This window comes from Acanthisitta chloris, unplaced genomic scaffold (genome assembly GCF_000695815.1).
Source record: "Acanthisitta chloris isolate BGI_N310 unplaced genomic scaffold, ASM69581v1 scaffold19899, whole genome shotgun sequence".
Lineage (NCBI taxonomy): Eukaryota > Metazoa > Chordata > Aves > Passeriformes > Acanthisittidae > Acanthisitta > Acanthisitta chloris.
Genome location: NW_008690018.1, coordinates 13,009 through 38,967, shown reverse-complemented (window position 1 = coordinate 38,967; position 25,959 = coordinate 13,009). Strand labels below are relative to the sequence as shown.

The 25,959-nt window shown below is 47.3% G+C and overlaps 1 protein-coding gene across 1 annotated transcript in view; it reads left to right on the top strand.

The window, feature by feature from the left end:
* Window positions 1-25,959, top strand: part of IGDCC3 (immunoglobulin superfamily, DCC subclass, member 3) — a gene marked incomplete at its 3' end in the record, with an annotated part of 81,589 nt that overhangs the window by 42,870 nt on the left and 12,760 nt on the right. Inside the window, exons 3-6 of the mRNA XM_009081664.1 lie at window positions 6,040-6,184; window positions 9,288-9,418; window positions 14,086-14,223; window positions 21,311-21,469. Of these exons, the coding sequence (XP_009079912.1) occupies window positions 6,040-6,184; window positions 9,288-9,418; window positions 14,086-14,223; window positions 21,311-21,469 (573 nt within the window). The remainder of the gene's footprint in view (window positions 1-6,039; window positions 6,185-9,287; window positions 9,419-14,085; window positions 14,224-21,310; window positions 21,470-25,959) is intronic.

The following is a 25,959-nucleotide window of genomic DNA, read 5'->3' as shown; positions in this document are numbered from 1 at the left end:
CAGGGACCCCTGAAGATGTTCCCTCCAACCCCTGCTCTGTGTGCAGCAGAGATGTTCATTATTTTCACAGGATATTTATCATCTCTGCACAGAAGCGACCCCCACAGGGCTCTGTGATTTTTTTCTGCTTCTCAAAGCAGCAGCGCCAACAGTATATCATGGGTCAGTAGTGTCCATCGGTGCTGTTCATTGTGGTGTGGCAGGGAGGTGACCTGAGCTGGATTTGATTCACAGTCATTTCACGTTATGCAAACAAATTGGGAAGCCATAGTCCCAGATCAGGCAACAATTTACCTCCTGGTGGACTTGAGTCATGAGGTAGGAGATTTCCCCCCCTCCATCTCTTGTCAAATATCTGTTGCATGTTCCCTCCCATGGGCAGCTGCTGTGTCCCACTGCGAGGCATTATCTTGGTTGTCTCCCTTTCATCCCTGTCCCAGGGGCTTAGGACAGGAGAAAAAAACAGGCCAGGTGGAGATTTTATTCCTCAACCAGACGAGTCCATCTAATGGGGTGTCTTCTCAACCCTGTTAAAATTATTTCACTCAGCTTTGATTGTGTCTGAAAACAGGAGACATGAGGATGCAAAATGAAGGGAGAGCAGAGAGCATGGACCATCCTTCATTCCTGCCCTGAGCAGGACAGCCAAAGCAAAAGAGGATAAGGATTTGTTTGCAAATACTCCAAATAAAAAGTGAGCAGGACTGACCCTCTTTACATCTGCACAGAGCGAGGTGGGTCGTCCTCCCTCTCTCATCTCACCATGTATCTTGGTTCCTCTTAAATGAGCTACGTTCCTCCAAAATATCTTCCTTGCTTCAAACTCTCCTGAGTCTTTTGAGGTCTGACACCCAGCACGGACAATAGAGATTTGGGATTTTCCTCCCTACGGTTAGTGTGCAGGGGCGGAGGGGATTTTTCTCTGTGCTGGGAGAGGCACGGCTGCTCTTTAATATTTCCCTCCCTTTCCAGAGCTGAGAGAAAGGCGATTTTTCTTCCCTTTAGATGTGAGTGAAGGCCTCTGCTCCTGCTACTCCTGGAGAATTAAATAGATAAATGGGCGGCGCTGTTGTTCATGCTTCACTATGCACAAAGCAACTTGCATTCAAAATTGGACTCATGGCAGTTCAGCAACAGCCTGGCACAATAGCGTCATTAGACACGCAGGGCCGGCTTGCAGGCGCAGAGAGGCTGCTCTGCAGCTGGAGTAGCCACCGGGCTGGCGTGACGTGGGCTCATTTTATTAGCTTTATAAAAATGCATCTTTCAAAGGCAAAAATGGAGAGAAAGAAGATGCAGTGTCCCTTCTTTGAAGACTTGGCAAAGCGTCGTCGCTGTTTGAAGGCAAGGGGAAGAGAGGAGAGGAGGGGATTTGTGGTGTCCATACGCCCCCCATCTTTTGTGCTGGCTCTTCCTTGCAGGCAAATCCTCCATTTCCAGAGTGTGGAGGGGACAAATAAGGAACCTGTGCCTGCAGAGCCCTCACCTAATGACTTCTTTGACAATATTCCCTGGCAGGTTGCTAACTTAATGGTGAAGGTGTCCTGAGTCAAGAGAAAATTGAAGATTTAATCCCTCTGCTTGCCTTGGGGCTGTTGGCTTGCAGGAGAAGCATTTGGGAAGGAGCTGGGTGCTTAGTAAATCTCACAGATAGCAAAGGTTGGTTCTGCTGGAGCTGTCAGCGTGATTTGAGAGTGGTTTAGGTCTGAGTGTAATTGGCATGGTGGTCGTTGTGTTTTAAAAGCGACCCTGACTTCTGCTGACCCGAGGGGAAATTCAATTTTATTAGTAAGTAGGGAAATTCAGTAAGAAAATCAGCAGCTGTCACCATCATCAGGATGGAGCCAATCTTGGAAGGGGTCAACTTGCCTATGGCTTGTTCTCTCACACTGGGCAAATCATTTGCCTCCCAGGTTTCACCTTCCTCAGTTGTAACAGAGCTAACAAAGCTGACAAAGCCTGCCCTCCTTGGCAGGAGCATTGAGGAACTCAGGTACTCGAGGCACATGCCCATAAATCTCTTGTTCCCTGTACTGTCCTAACTTTGAGGCATTTTAACCACATGCCTCCATTGGAAAAGGTCTGAAATTGACAGGTTAGTGGCAGAAATGTGCAGAAAGAGTCTTTGCTTCTGGGCTGCTGTTTGTGGACTGCATTGCATTCATGGTGGGGTGGATGCTCAGCCCCCTCTGGCATTCTCTTGTGTCAGAGCCAACCTGGGTCTCTGTTTCTACATAAGTAATTTAAAATCAAAAGTCAATGTGATTTCAGAACTGGCTGGGCATCCCAAATACTCTCCTAATACCATGCTTGTCATTGAACCTTTTAAGTCTTCCTCCTCTCCTTGTGCCTGCACAATGTTTGCGTTCTAATGATTCTAACAGGCCTGGGATTTGCTTTGACATACCAAGTTAATGTTTTCTTTTTCTATATCAAATCTAGGTCAATCTCTGGCTTAGCACTAATGCTGTACTGAGCAAAAAAGGATTGGCCACTAATGGTTTCAATTTAGTTTTTTATGGAGTAAAGAAAATTTCACTCAATACCTATTTTCATTTTTATTCTGTTGGCCTTTCCACAGGGTCTGTTGGGATGGAAAGAGTATTTGTGCTTTGATTAGGGGAGACCCAGCATATTTGTTTGCCAGTGCAAAGCCTTTATGAATATGGATGAGGATAAGAGCTCACCTGCACCGTATCCATAGAACATGCCTTCAGGGACTACATCCCAGTGAGGGTTAGGTGGTAGGTGATCCCAAGCAGGGGGTTCTCTTTGGGGAACAGCCTCATTTGTGATCCAACATCATCCTCATTGAGGTCCTCCATGATACAGCATAGAGGAAGGAGAGATAAAGAGTAACTCGTCTGCCTCATGTCAGTGTGACTGTAGACAGCTCAATCTGAATCTAGCCTTGGACAACATCTTTGGGAGGAGGCTTTCCCATGCCTGCAGTGTGGGAGGGCTGCCAGGACCATTTCCCATCTGCTGGGAGCCCAATTTGTTTTGTCTTTCCCTGCCCAGTACCAGTCTCTGCGTACCGTGATGGGATGATAGCAGAAGCACCAAGGCACAATGGCTTGGAACATCCATACAGAGCAATGAGAGTGTCTGTGATTTAGGTTGTTTTTATGCTTTGGTGGCACATGGAGATGGCAGAGAGAAGTTTAATGGGAACAGGGTGACACTCACCCTCCTGATGATGGTAAAAAGGGCCTGGGGCAGCACCAGTCCCTCTGTTGGCACGTGGATATTACATTGCTGGATGATGGAAACCACGGGCAGATGGGTTGGAGAGTGCCTCCCCTCTTAGGAGCTCACGGGTGAATATTGTGATTGCATGTATTTATTTTTAACATTATTATGGACATTAGCATAGAAATGAGCTGCAGCTCCCTGGCTGCTGGCCAACCCCACCCGGGCTGGCGCTCAGCTCTTCTCCGTGGCAGCTGGAACAATAGCGCCCGGCTGATAGCGTTGGTCCTGGCACTTGCTGAGAAGAAAGACAAGTGACAAACAGGAGCAAACGCTCTGCCCCATGAGTTTGTTGCAGTCAGTTGGGACTTATATAAAAACCTCACATGGGTCAGCAGAGATTTAGCCCCTCCAAGCAATGCCCTGTAAAGCAGTTGGGTTCTTATCCCTCTCTTCACCTTCCACCCAGTGATTTATTCCCAGGCTGAGAATACCAGGTAATCACTCACACTGAAGTTTTGTTGCTGTTTTACAGGGGATGCTCCAGAAGTCTTTTGTCTCTGCAACTGTAAATAAACTCGTAAACCTGTTTTAAAAATAGCATTCTGTAGCTTAGTGCATGAATTTTTAATGCATCTTCTGCAAACCAGCTGGTCTTGGCAAGGGTCACAGTGTTTCCTAGGCATTTAACATAAAACTGTGCTTCAAAGCCACATTATAGGGTCGTTGAAGAGTAATATTTTACTTAACATCCTCATAACTGAATTATTTATAACTTCCCATGTTTTATTCATGATAAATATTAATACTGGTGTCTTTAAGAGTAGAGGTTATTGCTGCAGTTTTACCTATAAGAGGTGATATTATTGAAATAAAGGAATGGCGATGAATTCTGTAGCCAACAGAGTGAAGTCTGTGCTGGGGCTGTTCTCATTCACACCTCCCTCTTCTCATCAACCCTGTCAGCCACCGAAGAACCTCAGCACTGAGCATCTGTACATTTGAAAGGAATTTTCCTGCAGGCATCTGAATCCCTGATTTTTTTAAAATTTATTGAGGAGCTTTGTGTCATTCTCATTAATTCTTGGATTCATTTCTTGGTGAGAGTTCATGAGCTTTGAACTGCTTGGGTCTCCAGCCTTGAAATGTTTGCAGGCTCCTGCCACAGGCACCCCTGGATCCCCTATTCTTTGAAACATCAGTTCCCACCTTGGAAGAGGAATCACCTGGTGTGGGAGACCCCCCCCAGCAGCCTTTGGGCTTCTTCCAACATGGTTGAGTGCTCTGGGCCATGATCAGTCTTCTTTCAGGGCTAAATCTATGTGAATTGGGTAAATTGCCATTGCACCATTGGGCTCCATCCTTTACCAGAGAGGATAATTGCATTAGCTTTCATCCTGGGAAAGGCAAATACAATTTTCCATGATCTTTCGCCTTGTGCTGATGTGTTCCCATCTGGCTGGAGCATTGCACAGCCACCCCCTGGTCCTGCTCCCATCGGTGCATCCCAGAGTGAGGCTGGCTGCCCATCCCACCCTCATGGCTACAAAACCTTCCAACCCTACATCCGTGCTGGGACTTTGCTCCATGTTACTCCATCAGCTTAACAAATGTGCCGTCAGCGGGTTGAGAGCGGTGGTTGCGGGAGCAGCGCAGGTTAATGCAACACATATTTAATGTATGATTGCTAATGGCCATCTCCCATCTGCCCGAGCCCAACTGCAGTTTGCAGATGAATGATTAAGCTGCCCTGACACATAGGCAGGCTTGTTCCTTAGCAGAGCTACATTCATTACACTTGATGCATGTAAAAGGGGATGAGGCTTTCTTGCTAGGGAGAGGGGTGTCATCGGGCTGGAGTGGCTCTCTTGGAGTTTATTTTGTATGATAATGTGAGAGATCTTTCCCTGGATGCAGCACTTTAAATGAATCATGAGCTAAATAACCACTGGGATGTTTATTAGCTTCGAATATGTTTATTGCGGAGTCAACAGGCAGCACCTTCCAATTAATTAATAGTAATAATTACAGTATTATTTATGGAGCTCTAACAGCATGACAGAGTCTTTCTGCACAATGGCTCCAGCTGTGGCTGTGCTGGAACAGACTGGTCTGTATTCGCTCTGCGTGGGCACACTGGGGTTCATCATTTGCTGTTGGCTGGTCCCAACCCCAAAAGCCTCACTTTGCTGTGCTGCTGAGCTCTTGGCAGCTGCTGTCTCTGTCAGCTGAAGCCTGTTGCTCCGCAGCGTGGGGATGTGGCTGTTCCTTCTGTGGTGCTGGAAGGCAGAGTATGCAATGAGAGGGAGCACCTGCCAGACAGAGATGGAAATCAAGCGCTGTAGGTTTTACCAGGGTATCTGTAAACTTTTCTGGTCAAGGTATTTAAACAAAATGAGTTTAGGAGTCAAGCTGTGCATGTCAGAAGGATATTTACAGCAGATAAGATGTTGGCAGCAACAGAAAGGATCAACATCTGCTTTCTGATATGAGCTTGGATCCAAAGCCTGCTCAAGCTGTTAAGAATGACCTCGAATAAGTGCCAGTGCAGTGTCTGTGTATCCTTGCTGCCCCTGTAAACCTTGGTGAGGACCATGATGTCATGGAGCATGGTCTCCTGTCCTGGTTGAGTCACTCAGTTCACTGTGCAGAGGCAGGCAGATAGCAAGGACTTACCACTACTTGTTTGTCCATGCAGGAGGTTAGGCTGCAGACCAGCCTTCTGCTCTTGCATTACAACCCCATTTGCTACCTCTGGGAAATCAGGGTGTTTCTAGGTCATGTGAAGTGTTGACGGTGGCTCTCTCTTCATATATCTATAATTCTCTCTCTCTTTTTGTCTTCCAGCGATGTCTGACTTCCACATCCACCCTCAGAACGCAGTGGTGGAGGAAGGTGGTGTAGCAAGATTCCAGTGCCAGATCCATGGTTTGCCTGAGCCAATCATCCTATGGCATAAGAACAGCATGCCAGTCAACACAGACAATGAAAGGTAGGATTAGTCCAAGCCATGTGCTGCTGTCCTTTCCTCTAGGTGGAAAAGTGGGGCCAGGCTTGCTATTGCTCTCACAGTTGTTCTTGGACACAGCTAACCTGGGCTGAGGGTTTTGGCCAGTGTTTCCACTGTGGAAGACTCTTTTGGTTAATGTTGTGGCTTGTCTGGTCTCCTGGCCAAACATCTTGGAGCAGTACTGGCATCTCCTAGGAGAGGCAGATAAAGTCCATTAGCTGATTTTGAAGGGGGTAGGGCTGGCACTGACCCTCCCTGAACATCCCTCCTACAGGTTTACTTTCCCAGCATGAAGAGCCAGGCCAGCAATCCTTACAGAGCTAGGTAGCTTTGGCATCCATCATCCCTCCATGGCTTCACTTTGTGTAGCTCTTTCCAAGCCAGATCCATGACTTAGGATCTTCCATGTGAGTCCTGGTCTCTTGCAAATGCTCAATTACACTATGGCCACTAGACTTTCCTTCCCAGGTGAACTCCCTTGTGTGTGGCAACAGGGAAGCTCTACAGAGGGCATCCCACAGCAGTCCTCGTAAAGAGAACCCCCAGCTGCCTCCCTTCCCAGCCTAGACCTGGAGCGGCACGTCCTCGCTTCCTGTGTTTGACAGGCTGCTCCCTTTGTGTCGGAAACATCCCTCATCACGGTTTGATCCTGGGAGCGCGGTGGGACAGGTGGCAGGAAACGCATGCTCGGTGCCGGCAGCCTCCGGCGCTCCCAGCTGTAGCTTGGGAGCCACAGAACCGATGGTGGGAGACAATCAGTCACAGCACACCTCGATCATGAATTGACGTCTGTGCCTTGGGAATAGGCGATACCAGGAAGCTGTAAATATTTTCCTGAAAGCCTCTATTCTTATAAATGTCAGTTCTCCAGCAAGAACGTGGTTGGCTTCTTCGGAGGCAGGAGAAAACACAAGAGCTGAAACAATGCCTGACCTTTTCAGTGTGGTGGTGAACTTACAGTAGAAGGACCCAAGAGGCCCAAATCTGCTGTGGAAAACTGCAACTGTCAGGTTTTGGTTTTTCTTGTGTTTTTCATCTGTGCTTTTTTTAGCCCAAGACAGGGTTGATTTGTTGAACTTGATCTCCTCTGAAGGCTTCTTACTCATACAGGTGCTGAACTGGGGATATCGTAGGGCAAAGCGACTGGTCTGAGGTGGCAGCAGCAGAAGTAAGGGGTGGAGAACTGGGCCAGATGCCTTGCATGCAATCTGATGAGATGCTGCAGGACAGGTTTAGTTGTCCTGAAGTCCTTCATGCATCATTGATCCTTCCCGCTTGAGGCCAGGGTCACAGGTGTGGAGATGGACAGAGATGTGTCGAGGATTTAAATGCAACCAGGACTTCTTTTCTCCACGGCTGGGGAACCCCAAGGCTGAGGAACCCCAAGGCTGAGGAGCTCCAAGATTGAAAAGCCAAGACTTTTCTCCAACCCAGAGTGCCTCAAGCTGTGCTCATCCCTGCTGATTCTCCTCCAGGGCAGGGAGCTTGCACAAACCCTGGAGGATGTGGGCTAGGAGCAGTTTCCCTACGCTCGTGTCCTGATTTTGAACAGATTTGGCTTTTTGCAGGAGTGAAGTTACTGGGGAAGGTTTTTATTGTCAGCTCAGTAGATTAATCTCTGACACCAGAGCCTGGGTGATGAGAGTTGCTTCTCTAACTGAATTGGATTTCTGCATTAATCACGCCTGGTGCATTTCTGCGTATAAAGTGTATATAAATTTGTATGCCGAGTCTTGCACTTGGAGGCTTTGAAGGCAGAATAATAGCTTTGGAATTGAATCTTCTAATGCTGTGGGCAGATTGTTAACAAAAATGAAGGCTTCTTGTGGTATAATTCATCCAAAACAATGGGCATTTTAAAGTCCCAGAGAGATTGCAATCAACTTCGGGCCATGTAAAACTGATTGCTGTCACGCTGCCACCGACACAGAGCAGCACGTTTGGAACCTGGCACAGGGAGCAGGTTATAGGCACTTAACCATATGCTGATATGGAAAAAGATATTCTTCATCTTCCAGTCGGAAATGGATTATTAACTCATCACTGTGTAATGACTTACTACCAGCCAATTTAAACACGTGGTTGCCGAGCAACCTGCAATGTATGTACACATACATGTGTGTATGCACGCGTGAGTTAAATGTACCTGTGTTTTAAAGATAAAATATTTATGGATGTTTACATTTGCCCACTCAGTATTTATTTTAAACATGCCTTTTCATGCATTTGAGGTTTTGAGGTCATGCAGATTTGAGTCCTGGACCTGGAGCAGGGAGTGTGGAGTTCAGAATTCCCCTGTTGCTTGTCCGTGGTCGCTGTGCTTCATAGTTTCATAGTATGTTAAGGGGTTGGAGTGGACCTTAGAGATCATCCAGCCCCAACCCCCTGCCCTGGGCAGGGACACCTCCCACCAGAGCACGTTGCTGAAGGCTTTCGCCAACGTGGCTGTGAACACTGCCAGGTTGGGGCCAGCCACAGCCTCCCTGGGCAACCTGTGCCAGTGTCTCACCACCCTCACAGGGAAAAACGTCTTCCTAATATCTAATCTAAATTTCTCCTTTCAATTTACCCCCATTACTCCTTGTCCTATCACTACAGTTCCTAACACAGTGTCCCTCTCCAGCTTCCTTGTAGGCCCCTTCAGATACTGGAAGATTGCTATGAGGTTCCCACGCAACCTTCTCTTCAGCAGATGAATGATAATTCCCATGTCATGGTAACTCCTATGTCAGCTGTGATCACATGCAAATGCATTGCCAAAGCTTTTCCACAGGTTAAACAGGATTCCTCTACTTTGTAGCCTTCCAACAAAAGTTGTAATTTCTCAAGGATTCATCAAGAGATAAAGAAAGGGAACATACCCCTCTGTACAAGGAGACCAGAGACTCAAGTATCCATAAAAATTAAAAACTGATGCAGTGATAAGTGTGGGCTCAGCCTGCAGGGTCTGCATCACTTGGATGGTGTTGGCATCACCCCCACCAGGATCGGGGGTGCCAGCCTGCCTCACCTGGGTGGGTGTGCATCCTGCTGTCCATCGTGTCCTGCTCTGCAAGTTTTTATTTCTGTTTTTATCTCCCCACAGGTACACACTACTTCCCAAGGGGGTTCTCCAGATAACAGGACTAAGGGCAGAAGACAGTGGGATATTTCACTGCGTTGCTACCAACATTGCTAATGTGAAGTTCAGCCGGGAGGCTCGACTCACCGTATCAGGTTAGTACCAGTTACCACTGCCCTGCCTGCCCTTCTGTCCTCTTCCCACTGCTGTTCTGGACCAGGACAGTTTAAGAGAGCTTCAGGCTAACAGCACTGAGAGGTGTTCCTCTGTCCAGCTGTAACACCTTCCTTGTTCTGGATTGTTATTAGTTCCTGCCAGATCAGTCCACTTGATAGCAGATAAATCTGTCTCCTTGCCTGTAAATTAGTGCCAGTTTCTGGATAGAGGGAGGGCAGCGAGAAAATGACTTACAGCAGCTTTACATTAAATAAATTCTTTTGAAAATGTAGAAGATTCATCATTTCCTTACGAGACCTGCCCACTCTGGTTGTAATTGCAGCACACAGGGTGATCAATTATTTATCTAATGGGGGAATTGTAGGCTATTAGCACTGCATGGACCGAAGCTGCTAACCTTCCTTTGGAAGACAAGAGGGAGAAGCCCGGAGCACCTCAGGCTGAGTTTTGACTTGGTTCTCCATCCACATTTTGAAGTCAGTGTCCAACATAGGTTTTCAGCTCCAAAAGCTCCAGCTGAAGAAATACTGGTGCCTTATGGTCTCCTCTCCAAAAAAAGGGCCAAAATGACATATTTGCTGTTTGGTTTCATGATGCTCAAGGTAGGCTGTGATGAAGCTGTAAGGGCAAACCAAAGCAAGACTTCATGGCATTTGTGGGTTACATTCAGGGAAGATAATAGTCCCAGAGAAGTAGTCACTGCAAATTGTGGCTGTGTCTTGCTGGCAGACACAGGACTCCATGCAAGTCAGAACCCCCGTAAGATTCTAGGTACCCATTGTACTCCCCTGTGACAGCAGTGGTGATGCATCCATGGCTCTCCAGTGGGGAATCATCCCAGGTTCCCTGTGGAAATGGGGATTACATCTTTGGAGATAAGAGGCAAGGGTGGGTGTTTCTTGACTTTTTTTATACGGAGCAAAAGGTCTTTCCCTGTAGCTGTGATCCTCCTGTCCGGCAGATACACATAATCATTGGTACCCAGTAGCTGGAGGCTCACCAACATACAGCCACATCTCACAGCTTCCCATCTCCCTCCAAAACACTGCCTGGCCACTGGTTCTGGAGCAGAGACTTAGCACCTGTACTGAGTGTCAGATTAGCCTCTGCCAACTGTAAAAAAGCAACACGTGTGAAATGGGGTGAAACCAAGGGAAGAGTGATGCTGTGTATATCAACTCTGACGAGAAAAAAAAGCAGCTTAACTAGTTCTGAAAGACCTGGGAGCTTTTGGTGCCTGTTACTTATCTGGTTTGATCTATGTGAACAGTAGCCACGTGGAGGGAAAAGAGAACAGTAAATTATCGATGTGGTGAAGTTCTTTGTGTCAGTTTACTGGCCTGAGTTATTATTTCTCGCAGGGCAGAAAGCACTAGTTGTTGTCATCTGACCATCCCTCATTTCAGATGGATATTTTCCAGGTTTCCTGTCTGTGAAACACTTGTGGTTTTTTCTCTTCTTTAAAGCAGTCAGATGATGAATACGGGCACCGTGTGTAAGTGTCTGTTGAAGGGTTTGGACCATGCTTCAGTGCCTGCGTGTCAGCAGAGCTGCTGTAACAGGACATTTGCATGGAAAACCCGTTGCACTGGGTTAATGGAAACCGTTTGTGCTCTGTGGTGTTTGCTTAGAGCACACAAATAGCTGTTAGACCAGGACAGCAGGTATGTGTTAGCTTGTGAGCCCTGGGCTTTGGCAGAGCTGCAGAGGCTGTGGTGAGCCACAGAGGTGGTACAGGGAAGCTACTTCACTGGTGTGGGTGTTGTGTCAGTAAATACCAAGCTAACGTGTGAGCTCTGCTGTGCACATGGCATTAGGCATGATGCAGTAAGCAATGCTCTTGCATATCTTTTTATCAAAACCCTCTTGTGTCGAGGGGTGAAGGGCATGGTGCTCTCTGCTCTTCATCGTGGCAGGAGGGCTCCCTCTTTTCCTAACAGGGCAGCAACTTCAGCTATTGCTTCACCCACAGAGAAGCACCAGGTTTGCTGCCCTAGGGTTTCCATACAGTGCCCTGGCTGGGAAGGGAGGAGGGAGAGGACAAAGATGGGCTCTGGAAGCCTGTGCCCTGCAGGCTGGAGAGGAAGAGGAGGGTGGCTGCCGGCGGGGGATGGAGGAGCCTGCTCTCAGCAGTGGTGGGGCTGACGGCAGCGAGCGGCACGGAGATGTCTTCCAGTCCTGCTGATTGATTATTTTCAAGTGCCTGCTTAGCGGAGCTGCTCCCGAGGGACTGCCTGCCTCTCTGTGCTGACACCTTTCCCGTGCGAGCTGCGGCTCTCCCTGCTGCTGTCCTTTTGATCAAGATCTATCAGGTGACGCTGCGGTCCCTGCCGGAGTGCCTGTCGCTGCTGGCAGTGCTGGGGACCTCCCCATCCTCACCGTGATTGCTGCTGGCGGAGTCCCTGGGGACCACAGGCATCATTAGAACCCTTTTCCCTTTCAGAATAAATCTCCCCTGTGCTGCCCTGAACCCTGTTGTGCTCCAGTGGCGCTTGCCTGCCACGAGTCCCTCGTTTTGTCATTCCTTCCTTCCTGACTCTACATTAAAGGGTTGTTCTGGTTGAAGAAGGAAACCTCCTCGTTGATAGTGGGGTATGGTCAACCTTTGTGCACGGTACTGGCGCCTGGCTGCCACATCCCTGCTGTGTCTCCATCCCTTCTGGCCCTGGAGCTGGCCCTGCTGTGGGCACTGGGCTCAGCAGCAAAGCCACGGGACCATTCCATGGCCATTGCAGGAGAAGGTGAGCAGCAGTGCCACTTCCAGAGCTGGGCAGGGTTTGCCTGAACTCAGGGAGCTGAGCCTACACCCAAGAACCTGAATGTCTATTAAGGACTCAGAGTATAAATCAGACAGTGTGATTTAAAAAATATTTTATTGTCAGAATAGTGTGGTTTATAAATTCTGCTTTAATCTCAGCTCCCATTTGCTGATATTCTTGGGTGACCTTGGACAATTCGTTTCATTTCTCTGTGTTTTGAAATATTGAAATCTCTGTATAGTATGCTGATAATACTGTATTATTCTAAGCGTGAACATTTAGTATTGTGATTCAGAACAATAAATCTACATGGGTTTTAAAGGCACTCCAAGGTGCTGAGGGGAAGGTATTGTTTTTCAGATCTCTTGGGGTTAACCAGCCGGTCATATGAATTTATTGTGCATTCTGGTTCTCATCAAAAAATCTGCATTTTATGGCTTGCAGTGAAATGCATTTAGTGAGAAAGTCAGCTCTTAAGTCACACTGACACGGTGATTTTTCTTGGATTTTGCCCATTTACACACAAGCTCTGAGTCACTTTATCGCTCCCCGTTTAGCCCCCATAGGAACAATTAACAAACGAGCTGCTCTGATCCATGCTTGCCCTTGGACCGCTGCAGAATCACCATTACGCCCTGGCTCCAGCCCCTGAGCTGCTGGGTAAAACTCAGAAGTGCAGGAAGAAAATGTTTTTCTTGGAGAAAAGCCCTGACTGATAGTTTTTGGTGGATCTTTTGGACATTGGGAAGTCCATGTCCAGGAGTCAGTGTGGGATGGTCCCTACGACAAAGCCTGGCCAGTGGCTGTGCTCCCACAGCCTTCTCTGTGCTCCTCTCCTGCTTGGGGGCAGACAACCAGCCCAAGTATTTCTCTCCACAGGTGTACAGAGCTTTTTTGCCAGCAGCAGCTGTCAGATTGTTGGAATTCCTTAAACACTGCTTGACCTCAGCAGTTCTGGACTATAACCCAGCTCTCATCGGAGATGGGGAGAAGACTAATACAGAGATTTTCAGTGTTCCTGTTTACTGATGGAGAACTGAGAATGCCTCTTGGTTTTCCTTCTCTCCTTCTCCCAGAAAAAAGGGGAGTAAAGGCTGCAAGGACATTTGGCCCAGGGATAAGGCACTTTTTAGGGACTCAGGAGAAGTGGGTTCAGCTGTGGTGTTCCTGACACAGGATGGTAATTTTGTCCCATGCTCTCATCCTGTCTAGTGAAATGTGTTTTCTTTTGCTTGTCCTGTGATGCCCACACTCCTTGTGCCAGGATTTTATTTTATTACATTGTCTTGTACGATGGATTTCATTCATGGATACTGCCACGTGGTGCTACTGTAGTGCAAATAAATGATTAGTGGTTGCATTGTGAGCAGAGAATGTGTCACAATTATATCAGAGCAATGGGATGCATTCTTTCCCTGCAGAAAAATGGCAGGGAAGTGACCACAGGGCTGCACTCATTAGACTAGTTTCATCTCAAAAAGGTCCTCAGCAGGAGTCAGGGACTGGCACCTCCATCACTCTGTGTCCTGGGACAGGGCTCTTGGGGCAAATGACACCACAGTAAGAGGGGATGCTCACAGATAGATACAGGCATTGTGACTGCTTGGGCTACTTTATGTCTTGAGATGCTGAAAGACAAAGCAATTCCAGGGATGAGGCATCCATAGTTAATCAGAGCAAGCTGTTCCAGTGCTTCACCACGTTCACTGTAAGGAATTTCTTGCGTACATCTAATCTAAATTTCCCCCTTTCAATTTGAACCCATTGCTCCTTGTCCTGTCACTGCAGTTCCTGATGAAAGAGGATATGTACTTAGAGGATGCCTGAAAGTTTTCTTTAAACAGGAGGGAATCAGATGCCTTTTAACAATGATGCTGTCCTTGCAGGCTCCCACTCCACGGTTTACAAGGACCCCATGATTCTCGTCGGTCCGGAGAACCTCACACTGACAGTGCACCAGACTGCTGTGCTGGAGTGCATTGCCACAGGCAATCCCCGGCCCATCGTCTCCTGGAGCCGCCTAGGTAAGCCCTGGGGGTCACTGGGATTTCCTCCTCCTCCTCCTCCTCATCATAGCCATCATGTTGGGAAATAGGTAGGTGCCACTATTTTATACACGTGATTCACCCTTTCCCTTCCCACTGAAGCTAATTGTAGGCTTGAAGTGCTTTTTATCCTCACGTCTACACTTTGTTTTTTCTCTCTGCCAGGATCCTGTTTTCAGCTCTTAGAGAAGTGGGTTGGTTAAACCTGTAGATGTTTCATGAAAGGTGATAATTTTATCTTTTCTCAAGTGACAGCATCTTCTTTTGCTGCATCAAAAACATCACCACTGTTGGCCTAGAGAGGCGAAATCATACACAAACACATCTTTCACGTAGAAACAAGACTTGAAAGAAACTTGCTGCCTGTTCACGGAGTTTTAAAACAATTTTGAGGGGAAGGGAGTGTTTAAAGTAACATGTCTGAAGCTCTGAAAAAACAAATGCTTGCTGCTGGGGTCTGTGTTACGTTTTTATATCAGCATGGAAACCAGAGGTAGCATCTGATGGCATCATAAAAGCAATGAAGAGCAAAGGGCTGTGTTTCTCCAGGTCTATTTCTGCTGGTCTAAAATAACTCAGCAAGGGTTATTTTAGGTTCTTATTTTGTACCTCAGAAACTATTTTGCTCAGAGCAACCCTTCCATTGCCCTACAGAAACCCGTGCTGAGCAAAGAGGTGATGAGTTTTATCTTCCAGAGCTTGTAACTGTGACTGCATGCACGATGGGGTTAGGTTCACTTAGTATTTTCCAAGACCCTGTGGTCTGCGATGTCATATCATTTTGGGGATGTTAATTGCTCTGAGTCCATTAAGGTGGCTAAGGAGCACAAACAGGGTAATCCTGTCTCATGCTGCTGTGCTGAATGTGGGACTTTACCCCCATGGCTCTACAAGGGTTAGGATCCAGCGCATGGGCAAGGCAACTTCCTGCTCTGGAGCTGCCTGGCAGGCAGTGAGGATACGTATCCAGCATCAATCACATGTTTTTTCCATGTTTGCCCTCCTGCTTGCATTCTCTGGTGCCTTGTAAAATCAGCCTGTCTGCCACTAACTGGTTTTTTTTTTTCCTCCAGAGCCATAACCATCAGATTGGTGCTGTTTTAAAAATTCCCCAGACAGGCTGTATCACTGGTTTGGCTCTCTTGGACACAAGGCAGCTCTATGTTAGTGCTCAACTATAATAAACTACTTTATAATTGACTTAATTATAAGTGCTTATTACCTTCTTCAAAACACTTGTCTCTATAGAGCAGTGCAGTAATGAAGATGTAATAGCAATGTTTGTCTGGATGGTCTGAGCTCAGTGTTGCCTTCCACCAAAAATAAATACCCTCTTCATGCTGCTTTGCAGCACAGCGGCAGAATTAGAGTTACAGAGTGGGAAACAGATCCTGTTATTTTCCCTCCCCTCCAGGAGGAATGTTTCCTGTCCAAAGCATCACAAGGTCTTGTTTAGTATTACACTGATCTTGACAGCGACGCAGTGTACAGGCTCTCCGATGAGCTGGTGGGTTTGTCATCTCTTTGTAGCCAATTCAGAAGTGCTTTCATGTCTTCATGCCTGTGTGATCAGGAGGAGGGAGAGGGGTTTGTGCTGGACAGAGAGGTCCTGTGAATCACTGTCATCTCAGACTTCCTCCCACGTGCAGGTCTTCTTCCTGAAGTTCCCCCTACAGAGCTGGTTTAGCTTAGATAACCAGTTAATTCCATCAATTTAGGATAAAACCCACTTTTAATCCATTCCCAGAAGTGAAAAAATCCATGGCCACAAAGTCTTAGAGAAATGCAGCTGATTTAGCAATAGATCTGACTTAATTTAAACAAAAAAAGTCAATTCTGTGTGAACATCTTTCTTGCCTTGTGGAAGTAAAGAAGAGCTGTGGCATTGCCGTTGTGCTGGGGCTTCGCACAGGGCACGATGCCGTTTTGGAAACTCTCTCTGAATTCCTTTGCTCACAGTTTTGACGTTGTGGCATTTCTTCTGTCAAAAAGAAGCAAAAGAACAATTTTGCTTTCACAGCTTTCTGATGCAGGGGAAAGCAAGCCATAAACACCATTTGCACTTTTTGCTTTGGCTTTGCTCAAACCTGGCTGGTTTTCAGTGGGAAAGGCAGTTATATTTTGCTTGGAGGAAATCATTCGAATTCTGGGCCAGTTTTTGAGTGCCACGCAATCAATTTTGAATTTAATTTCCTTGGGAATATGTTGTAGCCCCCTGACCACAAACAGAATTCCTGTGTCTCTCCGTGCATGAAATGTCAACATTCATTAGAGAGCAGGCTCTGAGAGAGATGTAAAATCATTAAGGGTTTGTTCAGGGAAGATAGGGCTTTTCCTTTCAGAGCTACGCACTTCAGGCTTGGACCTGTATGCGTGCACAAATGAATATCCTGGGCACTTACTCCAAAGCCTTTTGAATGAACGACGATTTTAATGTATCCTTACCCTTTAACTGACAGGCCACTGAACTGGCCTCCATAAAAGGTACCAAGACAGAATAATAAACTATTTAGAGAGATATAGAAAAGTGAGGCGAGAGAGAAAGGACAGTGATTATCTGATAGCGTTATACAGAAGTTGTCAGAAAGGGCCTCACAATGGGAAGGAAATTACTAAAGAGGGAGCCATTCAAGAAGTAAACTATACAACAATTGTAGGAGCCAATTAATTGGTAACTTATTGGACACAGAAGCTTGCAATAGATGGCTGACTGGTTGACAGGAGCACCGTTCCTGTAAGTGTTTAGAAATAATAGAGTAAATTTCACCACTTCACATACTGAATAGTCAACTGTTGCAATGTACTCTAAATATGCTAATCCACAGTGCCCAGTGTCCGCCCGAGCAGGAGACCCATGTGTCTAAAAAGTGGAAGGCTACTATGACACAATACAAAGAATTCACAAAAGACCTAAATGATCAACATTAGAAAGTTGTTACTTTCTTTCTACTTGCTACTTACAAAAGAAAGGCGTTCGTGTTGTTGCATATTCATATCGCCTGGCACGTTTTAACGGGTCTCCGTAATTGGTGCCGCTGTGCCAATCACTCGCTTAGCAGGCGGAGAATGGACTCCAGAAAGCATCACATACACCTTGGAGAAATAAATAGTGTGGCTCCCAAACCACAGGCATCTTTCATCCAGACTTCACCCCGATGGTGAACCTGGAAGTGCCTAAAGGGCCCTACAGGAAGGCTGGAGAGGGACTTTTTGCAAGGGTGTGCAGTGATAGGACAAGGGGGAATGGCTTTAAGCTGAAGGAGAGTAGATTTAGATTGGATATTAGGAAAAAATTCTTCCCTGTGAGAGTGGTGAGGCACTGGCACAGGTTGCCCAGAGAAGCTGTGGCTGCTCCATGCCTGGGGGATGGAGCTTGGAGCAACCTGGGCTAGTGGAAGGTGTCCCTGCCCATGGCAAGGGGTTGGAACAAGATGAGCTCTAGGATCCCTTCCAACCCAAACCATTCTATGGTACTATAAAGTCTATACTTGTCTGTAGCCGCAGCATCTTTGGGGAGCATCTCCCAAAAGCATATCCCATTTGGAAAATGGTCTCCTTTATTAATGGGATGTCCATCTGCTCTTCACAACAGCTGAACCTCCCCCTTCTGTCCTTAGTAATTGAGGATTGACAGAGAGAATCTGTCAGACATTTCCACCCAGACTGGCTTGTTTTCAGCCCTCAACTATTCTGCTTTGGACTTCATAAAAAGAAGGTCATGCTAAATAAGCAGCAGCTTTGAGCCCATGTGGGTCCTGAGAGTATTGAGAACTGAGCAAGTGTTAGCTTTTGCAGTCTTTCAGCTCTCCTCCTTGGAGAGATGACTTGGTGATGGCAAGTGATGCCAGGAAGATGGGTTTACAGGGTTTGGATTGCTTGATCCAAGCCACTCTTCATGTAAGAGAAACAGGGTTAAAATAAATAGCAACCTTTGCAAAGCAGGTGTGAGGCATCAGTCCCTCAGCACAGTGGTTCTGCAAAGTGCTGAGCTTTCAGGATGCAAGGAATTTCTTGTGTAAACACTCTGTATTATTTATATGTGATGTCAGTGTTACTAAGTTGAACTAGATATTAGCTGAAGACCTTTTAACTGACTACAGGACGGCTCAGGTTCAGTGGAACACAGTAGAGTAAGAAGGCTGGAGCAGGCTGGAAAGGTAGAGATATTTCTGTAAAAGTCCTTTTCGTTGCACTTTGGAAGGGAGAAGTTGGGTGAGAGTCGTATGGGATGATCTGGCACAATGATCTTTGCTGGCTGTTAGACACTCTGAACCAAATGGCAGATCCCACAAGGTTTCTGAGCTTGGAAAGCTTTGCTCTTCAGGGAGATGAAAGATGCCTGGATGACAAGAGGTGTTTCCTCAGATCCCCACACTTCTAATTAAGTAGTTGGATCTAGAGGGATAACTGAGGACTTATCGATGCTGGTATTTGGGCTGTGAGGAGTACCTGCTGTACACTGGGTCTTTGCATGCTTAAATTATGGAGCACCTTATAAATAATACAGTAAAACGACTGACATTCAAGTCACATTTCAGTGGTATTTCTCAAGGCAATGATGTGATGAAGGATCCAGGTATGGCCACTTTGCATCTTTCACTGGTCCCATTCCTCCCTCAAGAGAGAGATTTGATTTTTATGCCTATTATAAATACGAACTTTCAAAAGGTCTAATTTAAAAGATGAAATCAAGTTCAATTTGAATTTCATTCAGACCTCTTTACACTTCAGTTCAAATGCTGTTTGGAAGGAATGGTTCCTTGTTATTGCTCATTAAATGTGGGACAGGTCATGTTTTACTGTTCTTTTTATGGCTGAGCCATTTACTGCAGTAGTGGCTTGGCCAGCTGTGTGATCATTTAATGGCATTGTTTTTCTCTCTCTAAAAGACCTGAGCATTTTTCTTTGCAATGCAAATAATTAAGGGGTCTGGCATTACCTGCCTAATGAAGCAAGGAAACCTTTAAGTTTAAAAATTTCCCCAAGAACAATATATAAAGAGCATGGCAGGAGATAGGTTTGGGAAGTGCTTTGTAGCTCTCAGTCCATGCTTTGCTGGTGTTTCCTAGTGGGATGCTGCTGTTAATCTGAAATGGGATCCCACACTTCTATGGTTGTATTGGGTTTGTGTGGCAAGGTTTTGCTAGCAGGAAGGTACAGGGGTGACTTTAGTCAGAAGCTGCAAGGAGCTTCCCCCATATCCAATGGAGCCAATGCCAGCAGCTCCAAGATGGACCCACCACTGGCCAAGGCCAAGCCCACGAGCAACAGTGGTAGTGCCTCAGGGATAACACATTTAATAAGGGAGAAAGGTTATTTCATGAGAGCAAATTGCTGCTGGAGAGGGGCGTGAGAAGATGTGAGAGGAGGAGCCCTGCAGAGCCCAAGGTCAGTGAAGGTACGAGGTGCTTGCAGTATCGGAGCAGAGATTCCTCTGCAGCCCATGGTGCAGCCCATGAGGCAGCTGTGCTCCTGCAGCCTGTGGAGGTCCACAGGGGAGCAGATACCATCCTGCAGCCTGAGGAGGACCCCACACTGGAGCAGGTGGTTGGCTGAAGGATCCAAGCACTGACTGGACAGCTGGTTGCAAAATGGCATTTCTGGGTTGATAGTTAATTTCTTCCCTCTCCTTGCATGCTGCTTTGCCTTCATGTTTTCCCAGTCTATTACAGAACCTGTTGGTTATGAATGGCCCAAATCCTCAGAATGTTCTTTATGATGCAAAACATGATATTCCATCTAAAGCATGAGGTTGCAGGATAACTTTTAACTAGCCCTGCACACTGTCTGTGTTGGAGCATAAAGCTCTTAGCAAGATTGCAGCACAGATCCGTAGAGCTCCCCAGAGGAATTCTTCAGATGAGTTTTCCCTTCTAGTAGCCACAGCTTTGATGCACAAGACACAGGTTCTTCTGCTGCAGCAGAGCAGATATGTACAGAGGGCTCCTGGGATGGTCAGGTGGGAACATCACCAGGGCTGGTTCTTGTTTCTCTGGTGTGTGTTGGTTCTTTAAATTCCTCCATGCAAACTTGAGAGAAGAACTGAATTCCTCTTTCCTGTCTGATGAAAGTGTGCTCCCTTTAACTGCTCCTCCTGTAAAACTCCTCCTTCCCTGCCTTGCCCCTCTGCTCAGACACCCTGGCACATGCTAGGCCTGATTTAGAGCTGCCTTTGTCAGGCAGTGTCTTAAAACACAAATCAATGAAACAATAAAAAGCAATAGCCTGATACTAATGAAACACATTGTAATTAGAACTGGCTGGGAATTTTCCAGTGAAAACAGGCCTTGCTGGAAAAAGGTGTGTTCCCTGATACAGAACTATTTTACATGCTCCAGACCTGGCACTCAGGGTGGAGGCAGCCCTTGCCAGTTGCCCTTCCAAACCAGAGTAGCTGAGAAGATCTAACTACCAGCAAAAAGTCTGGCTCCATGGCCCTGAGCTGCTGTGTGTTCTAGAGCTAAGGCATTGAAAATCCAGTGTTCATGTGTTTTCCGAAGCCACAAAAATCCATCAGGATTTAGCAGACAAAAATGTGTAACTTCTGGATCAGGAAATCCCCAGATGATAAATTGTGGTGGCTGGGAGAGTGCATCAGGGAAACAGTGTTCTAGGCTGGCTGGTTCTCTCCTTTCCAGACCCCCTCCACTGGATCCAGCCTGTTGAGCTGGCTGGATCCCTGTCAGTCTAATGTAAGAATCCAGGCAATGGCTCACAGAAACTGAGATGGTTTAACTTGGTTTAGCCACTCTTTTGAACTGTGTCTGGGTTCTTCTTAATCTGAACACATGGTTGAAAGCTTTTATGTCTCCTGTGATGGTACCTTGGTTTTTCAAGCAGTGAAGAGTGTGACTTTGGGTAAACATGTAAATAAGGATCTAGTTTTCTCCAGAAGGCAGTTCTGCTGAGAGCACCAGATAAACCCCTTTGACTTTACTTGGCAAATGCCAGTAACAGAACATGGCACCACTCCATAAATACTTAGATTGGGTCTCACCAGGGGCTGTGTCCTGGAGAACCTTGCACAGAAGTCCAGCATGTGACTCTTGTTCTTCCTTTCTTTCAGATGGGCGCCCAATTGGTGTGGAGGGGATTCAGGTGCTGGGGACAGGAAACCTCATGATCTCAGACCTCACTGTGCAGCATTCTGGCATCTACGTGTGTGCTGCGAACAAACCTGGCACGCGCGTGCGCAGGACCGCGCAGGGCAGCCTCGTGGTACAAGGTGAGCAAAGCCTCTACACATCCCCTGGGCACCAGCATGGGTTGGGTTGGACAGGTGCTGACTTCACTTCTCTGACAGCAACAGGCAAAGTGCTTCTTTCCTAGACACATGGTTTCCCAAATGGCTGTATGTGTTTGTGACCCACACAGGTGAGTAACAACCAGGTATCATTCAACTGAGGCCTCAGCTGGATGGGTTGCAATGGTTTCCCACCCCATTACAGGTATTTATTTGGCTTAACAGACACCAGTTGTTACTTGGTCTCATACTTGTCATCTCAGCTGAAAGCTTGGGCCAAATTCAGCTTCTCAGCCTTTCCTAGTCCTTCATGATAGGGGACATGGACACTGTTCTCATATTGGAGCCTCTGAATGATAGATAGCACTCCCCAGTGATGCCCAGCAGTGGATATCACTCACAGAGTATTACTCTCCAACTGAAATGGCACCAGTAAGTCTGAAACATTTCCAAAACGTTAGTGAGACTGTTTTCTTTTGCAATTGACACTGTGTCTGAGCCCACTGCCATGACCTGAGTGAAGCACCCTTTGGGGACCATGCCCATGGGATGCAGGTTGCTCCTCTTCTCACAGCAACTGTCCTGAAATGCTACTTCTAAAGAGCAATTCAGACAATAGTAGAGATCAGCACTCAAGACACCTAACAAATCCCTCTCCTCATGCTCTGTGCAACCAGTCTCCATGGTGAGGGGAGCCAGGCAAGTATTTGAGAAGACAAACCCAGCTGGCAGCGTGCTCTGAATGGCAGCAATCCGCCCCTGATTACAGGCACTCACCTCCTCTTCAAGCTAGTCCACTTAAAGCATCTCGTGCTCTCATCAGTTCACTCATTAACTATTGACTGATGATATCCTGAATCTAAAATTACACACCTCCTGCCGGAGTGTGCTAATTGAACCTTTCATGCTGGTGATGGGGAAAGTGCCCTGCTCCAGCCCTGATGCTCACCTGACAGGTCCCAGCAGTCGCTGGCAGTGATCCGACCAGCCATGGAGGAGCAACATAGAAAGGGAGTTTGCACAGGGCTGCTCATGCCTCCCAAGCCCCAGGTGCTGAACAGACATGAGAGGAGGTGAAACTCACTGTTTCTTTTGCTGTTGGATTTCTGGGTGAGCAGTGCAGCAGTGGGGCCTCCCAGTTGGCACACCTTGAGTCCCCTAATTAAGAAACACCAACCCAGGCATTAAGAATAACCTTGCTGTACTGATACAAGCTCTTTGGAGCTTCTGCAGAGCAGCTCTGCACATAGTGCATGTAAGCAGAGGCCTCCTAAGCCCAAATGGCAAGCTGATGTAGAGGAGGCAGGGAGGCAGAGCAGAAGAAATTGCTTGGAAAATCTATGAAGTTGTAAAAATACAGGTATTGAATACTCTTCACTGCTCCTGTTATCAGCTGGGTGAGAGGGAAAAGGCAGCACAACTCCACATTGCTACAGATCAGCAGTTTTCAGTCTCTTTGGAGAACATCAGCTCCTGAGTGCTGGAGTGGTCTAGTGCTGGAGTTCAGCCGGGGTAGAATTACTGTGGTTTTTCACATGGGGAACCAAGATGAGAATTTGTCCCTCAAATGGCAATCTCAGGGCTGTTGGAGCACAGCCTCACGATGGAAGGGGAATGCTCCTGCTTTCAGTATCAGCAGAGAAGTTGGCAGTGCTGTGCAGTGTGGTCGATGTGTCCTTGGCGTAGCCCTTAGACAGGATCTGCTGTGTCCAGGACCACAACCTGTGTTGCCCATCCTTAAAATGGGCTCTGTATTTCTGGAGGGATTGTTGTTCCCCAGGCAGGGTAATGGCAGACCCTGGCCAGGCAGCTGGGCTCATCCCAGGTTTGCTCACCCTCCCTCTGGAAGCAGTTTTTCCTTCCTCTGCATCTCATTTTGCCTGAATTTTCCAGCTGAGAGGTACAAATGATTGCTGTTCAGGTTTGTCTGGGAAGAAAACAGCGATAATGACTGACATGGGAGACTGTGGGTTTTATCTTTGTCAAGATGTCAGCGATGCAAATTACATCCGTTAAGGGAAGAAAAGCAAAGAGCAGGCTATCAAAAGCCTGGTTGGAGAGGAAGTTAGCACAGTGCTAGGACAATACAGCGTCCTCAAAGCAGCCAGGCCAGGTACTTGCTGCCTTTGTGCAGGGGCCCTTGAAGTGCCTGGAGGCACAAATTAACTTGCCCTTGTCTTTTGAAGGAGGCACGTTTTATAGGTAGGAAACTGGGGGAGAAAGGATGATGTTTCCTGTTGTAAGGGAAGGAGTTAGTGGGAGGCTGGGACTGAGACCAAGTCCTCCCTCCTGCTGCCAGCAGGTCCTTGTCCCATCACAGCAGCCACGTGGGCGGAGGTGTCCCAGTCAGTGCTCTGCTCTTCCTCCAGCAGTAATGTCCTTTCCCATTGCAGGCTCTCCTTCAGATCATCTAACACCATCTTATTATCTTCCTGGGAATTCCTCCTCCTTCCAGAGGAGAAGGCGTCAATCCCCCGCTCGCTCCCTCCCTCCCTGCCCTCCCCTGGCCATTTAGGCTCCTTTGATCTCTTTTGTAAGGTTCTCACACAAGAAAGTTTCCATTTTCCCTTCAGATCCCAGCGCAGCCATTTGAATATTGCTTTGTGCCGGCTGCGAATGAAGGTCTCACGGGGGGAGTTGTGGAAGGGCCGAATGGCTGAAGCAGAGGGTGTGGGTGCATGTGGGGCGAGGGAAGAGCAGGCTGCGGTGGCAAGGAAAGAAAAATATATCAAAGCGCTTTCCCTCTACCTCCTGTGCAATCTTTTGTGCTTTATTATGTGTTTGGTGTCATAACAAACTGATGGGCTGTGAATGGCCAGATGGTCACCAGTGTTCTCCACTCCACGCTTCATTTCCTCCTGAAAGCTATGCAGAAAAATGAGATCCCATCTCATAAATGAGGGCCCATCTTAAGGACATGGGTTTGAAGGCTCTGCTGACAATGACTGCCTTGTTTGCCTTGCTTTTCTGCTGGCAGGACTGGGCAGCGCTCCTTGGTCCAGCAGATCCGGCCACCGCTGCGCTTCCTGATGTTTCTTCCATCGTTCTTGCTTGCTGGCATCACAAGCCTTGGCTGCAGGGTGGAATTCAGCAGCAGATGTATTGCAGTTGCTGTGGTTTAGTCTTGGCTCTGTAGTACTTGGATTGTCCTTGAGTTTAGCCCTAAATTCATGCTGCAAACTAGCTTCACTCTGCTGTGTTAGTCAGTGTTCCCCATGGAGCAGTCCCCTTCCTGTCCATGATTTCCCTCTCAAGAGAAGCTACCATGCACGAACAGGTGAGCACTTGAGTCTTGTCCATAGAGGTGCTGGTATGTGCTGGGGTGTCTGAGCCCTCTGGAGCATCTTCCCAAGACCACATCAGTAGGTGACATGGGAACATGTCCCACTGCTGTGAGCGCCAGTCTGCACCTTGCCAGGACAAGAATTTCATGAGAGCTGAAGGACAGCCTCCATGATAGCCTCCATACGTGGTCTCTGCCTATTTTCCAGAGGACATGGGCACAGGTTCCAGCTTTGGCCCTTGCAGTCCCATCACTGCTGCTCTGAGTTACTTATGTAAGCATCTGGACATCCTCTGTAGTCAATAGAGAGAAGCCAAGTGAGCAGCAGTCGTCTTAAATCTCCTGTCATCTGATGCTGCGCTTGACCGACTTCCTCATTGACCTGTCTTCTCCTTTATACACTTTTTGTAGGTTCCAGTAGCCTAATTTATGAAGTTTTATTGTTTCCATGTTATTCTTCCTTCGCCTCACCCCAGCCTCCCTCCCTTACCCTGCCACTCTGGCTACTTGAGAATTAATGACTGTTAATACTGAGATGCAGGGGGCACAGATTCATCACAGATTCAGCCGTGACTGCTCCCCGATCCTTGGGATCTTCTCAGTGACCTGTCAGTGCTCCCCAATCCTTAGGACCTTCTCAAGGAACCATCAGGTGCTGCAATAAGCATCACACTGCAAACTCACAGCAAGGACAGCAAAGCTCCCTGGTGTCTTGGGGCTACACTGGTGGCTGGTCACTGATGAGGTGTCCCAAAAGAGATGGAGCCCATCCAGGTCTCCCATTACAACCTGCTGTTACAGTGCATCTTCGTGCTATCACAGTTTGGTGAGCACAGTCAGAGCTATCAAATCACTTCGTTAATGATTCTGGGAGTGGTATGAAGTGTTATTGCTTTTTGATACCAATGTCACGCCTTCAAATATTCATTAAAGCTGCATGATTCCCCTCCCTCCCATTAAGTCCTGAATAATCAACGCTCTGGTTTCTTCATACTTCACAAGACAGGGCTGGATCCTGCCCATTCCTTGTCAGGTTTGAATCCTCTGCTTTTAACACTGATCTCCATGAGTATCTTCATTCAGATCTTAGTGGAGGGCTGAGAAGTGCTTCCTGTGGCTGTCTGATTGCCTTTTGGCATGTAGTGTTAGGGGGAGAGGTGTTCAGGCCACTGCACCTCCGTGCGGGTGG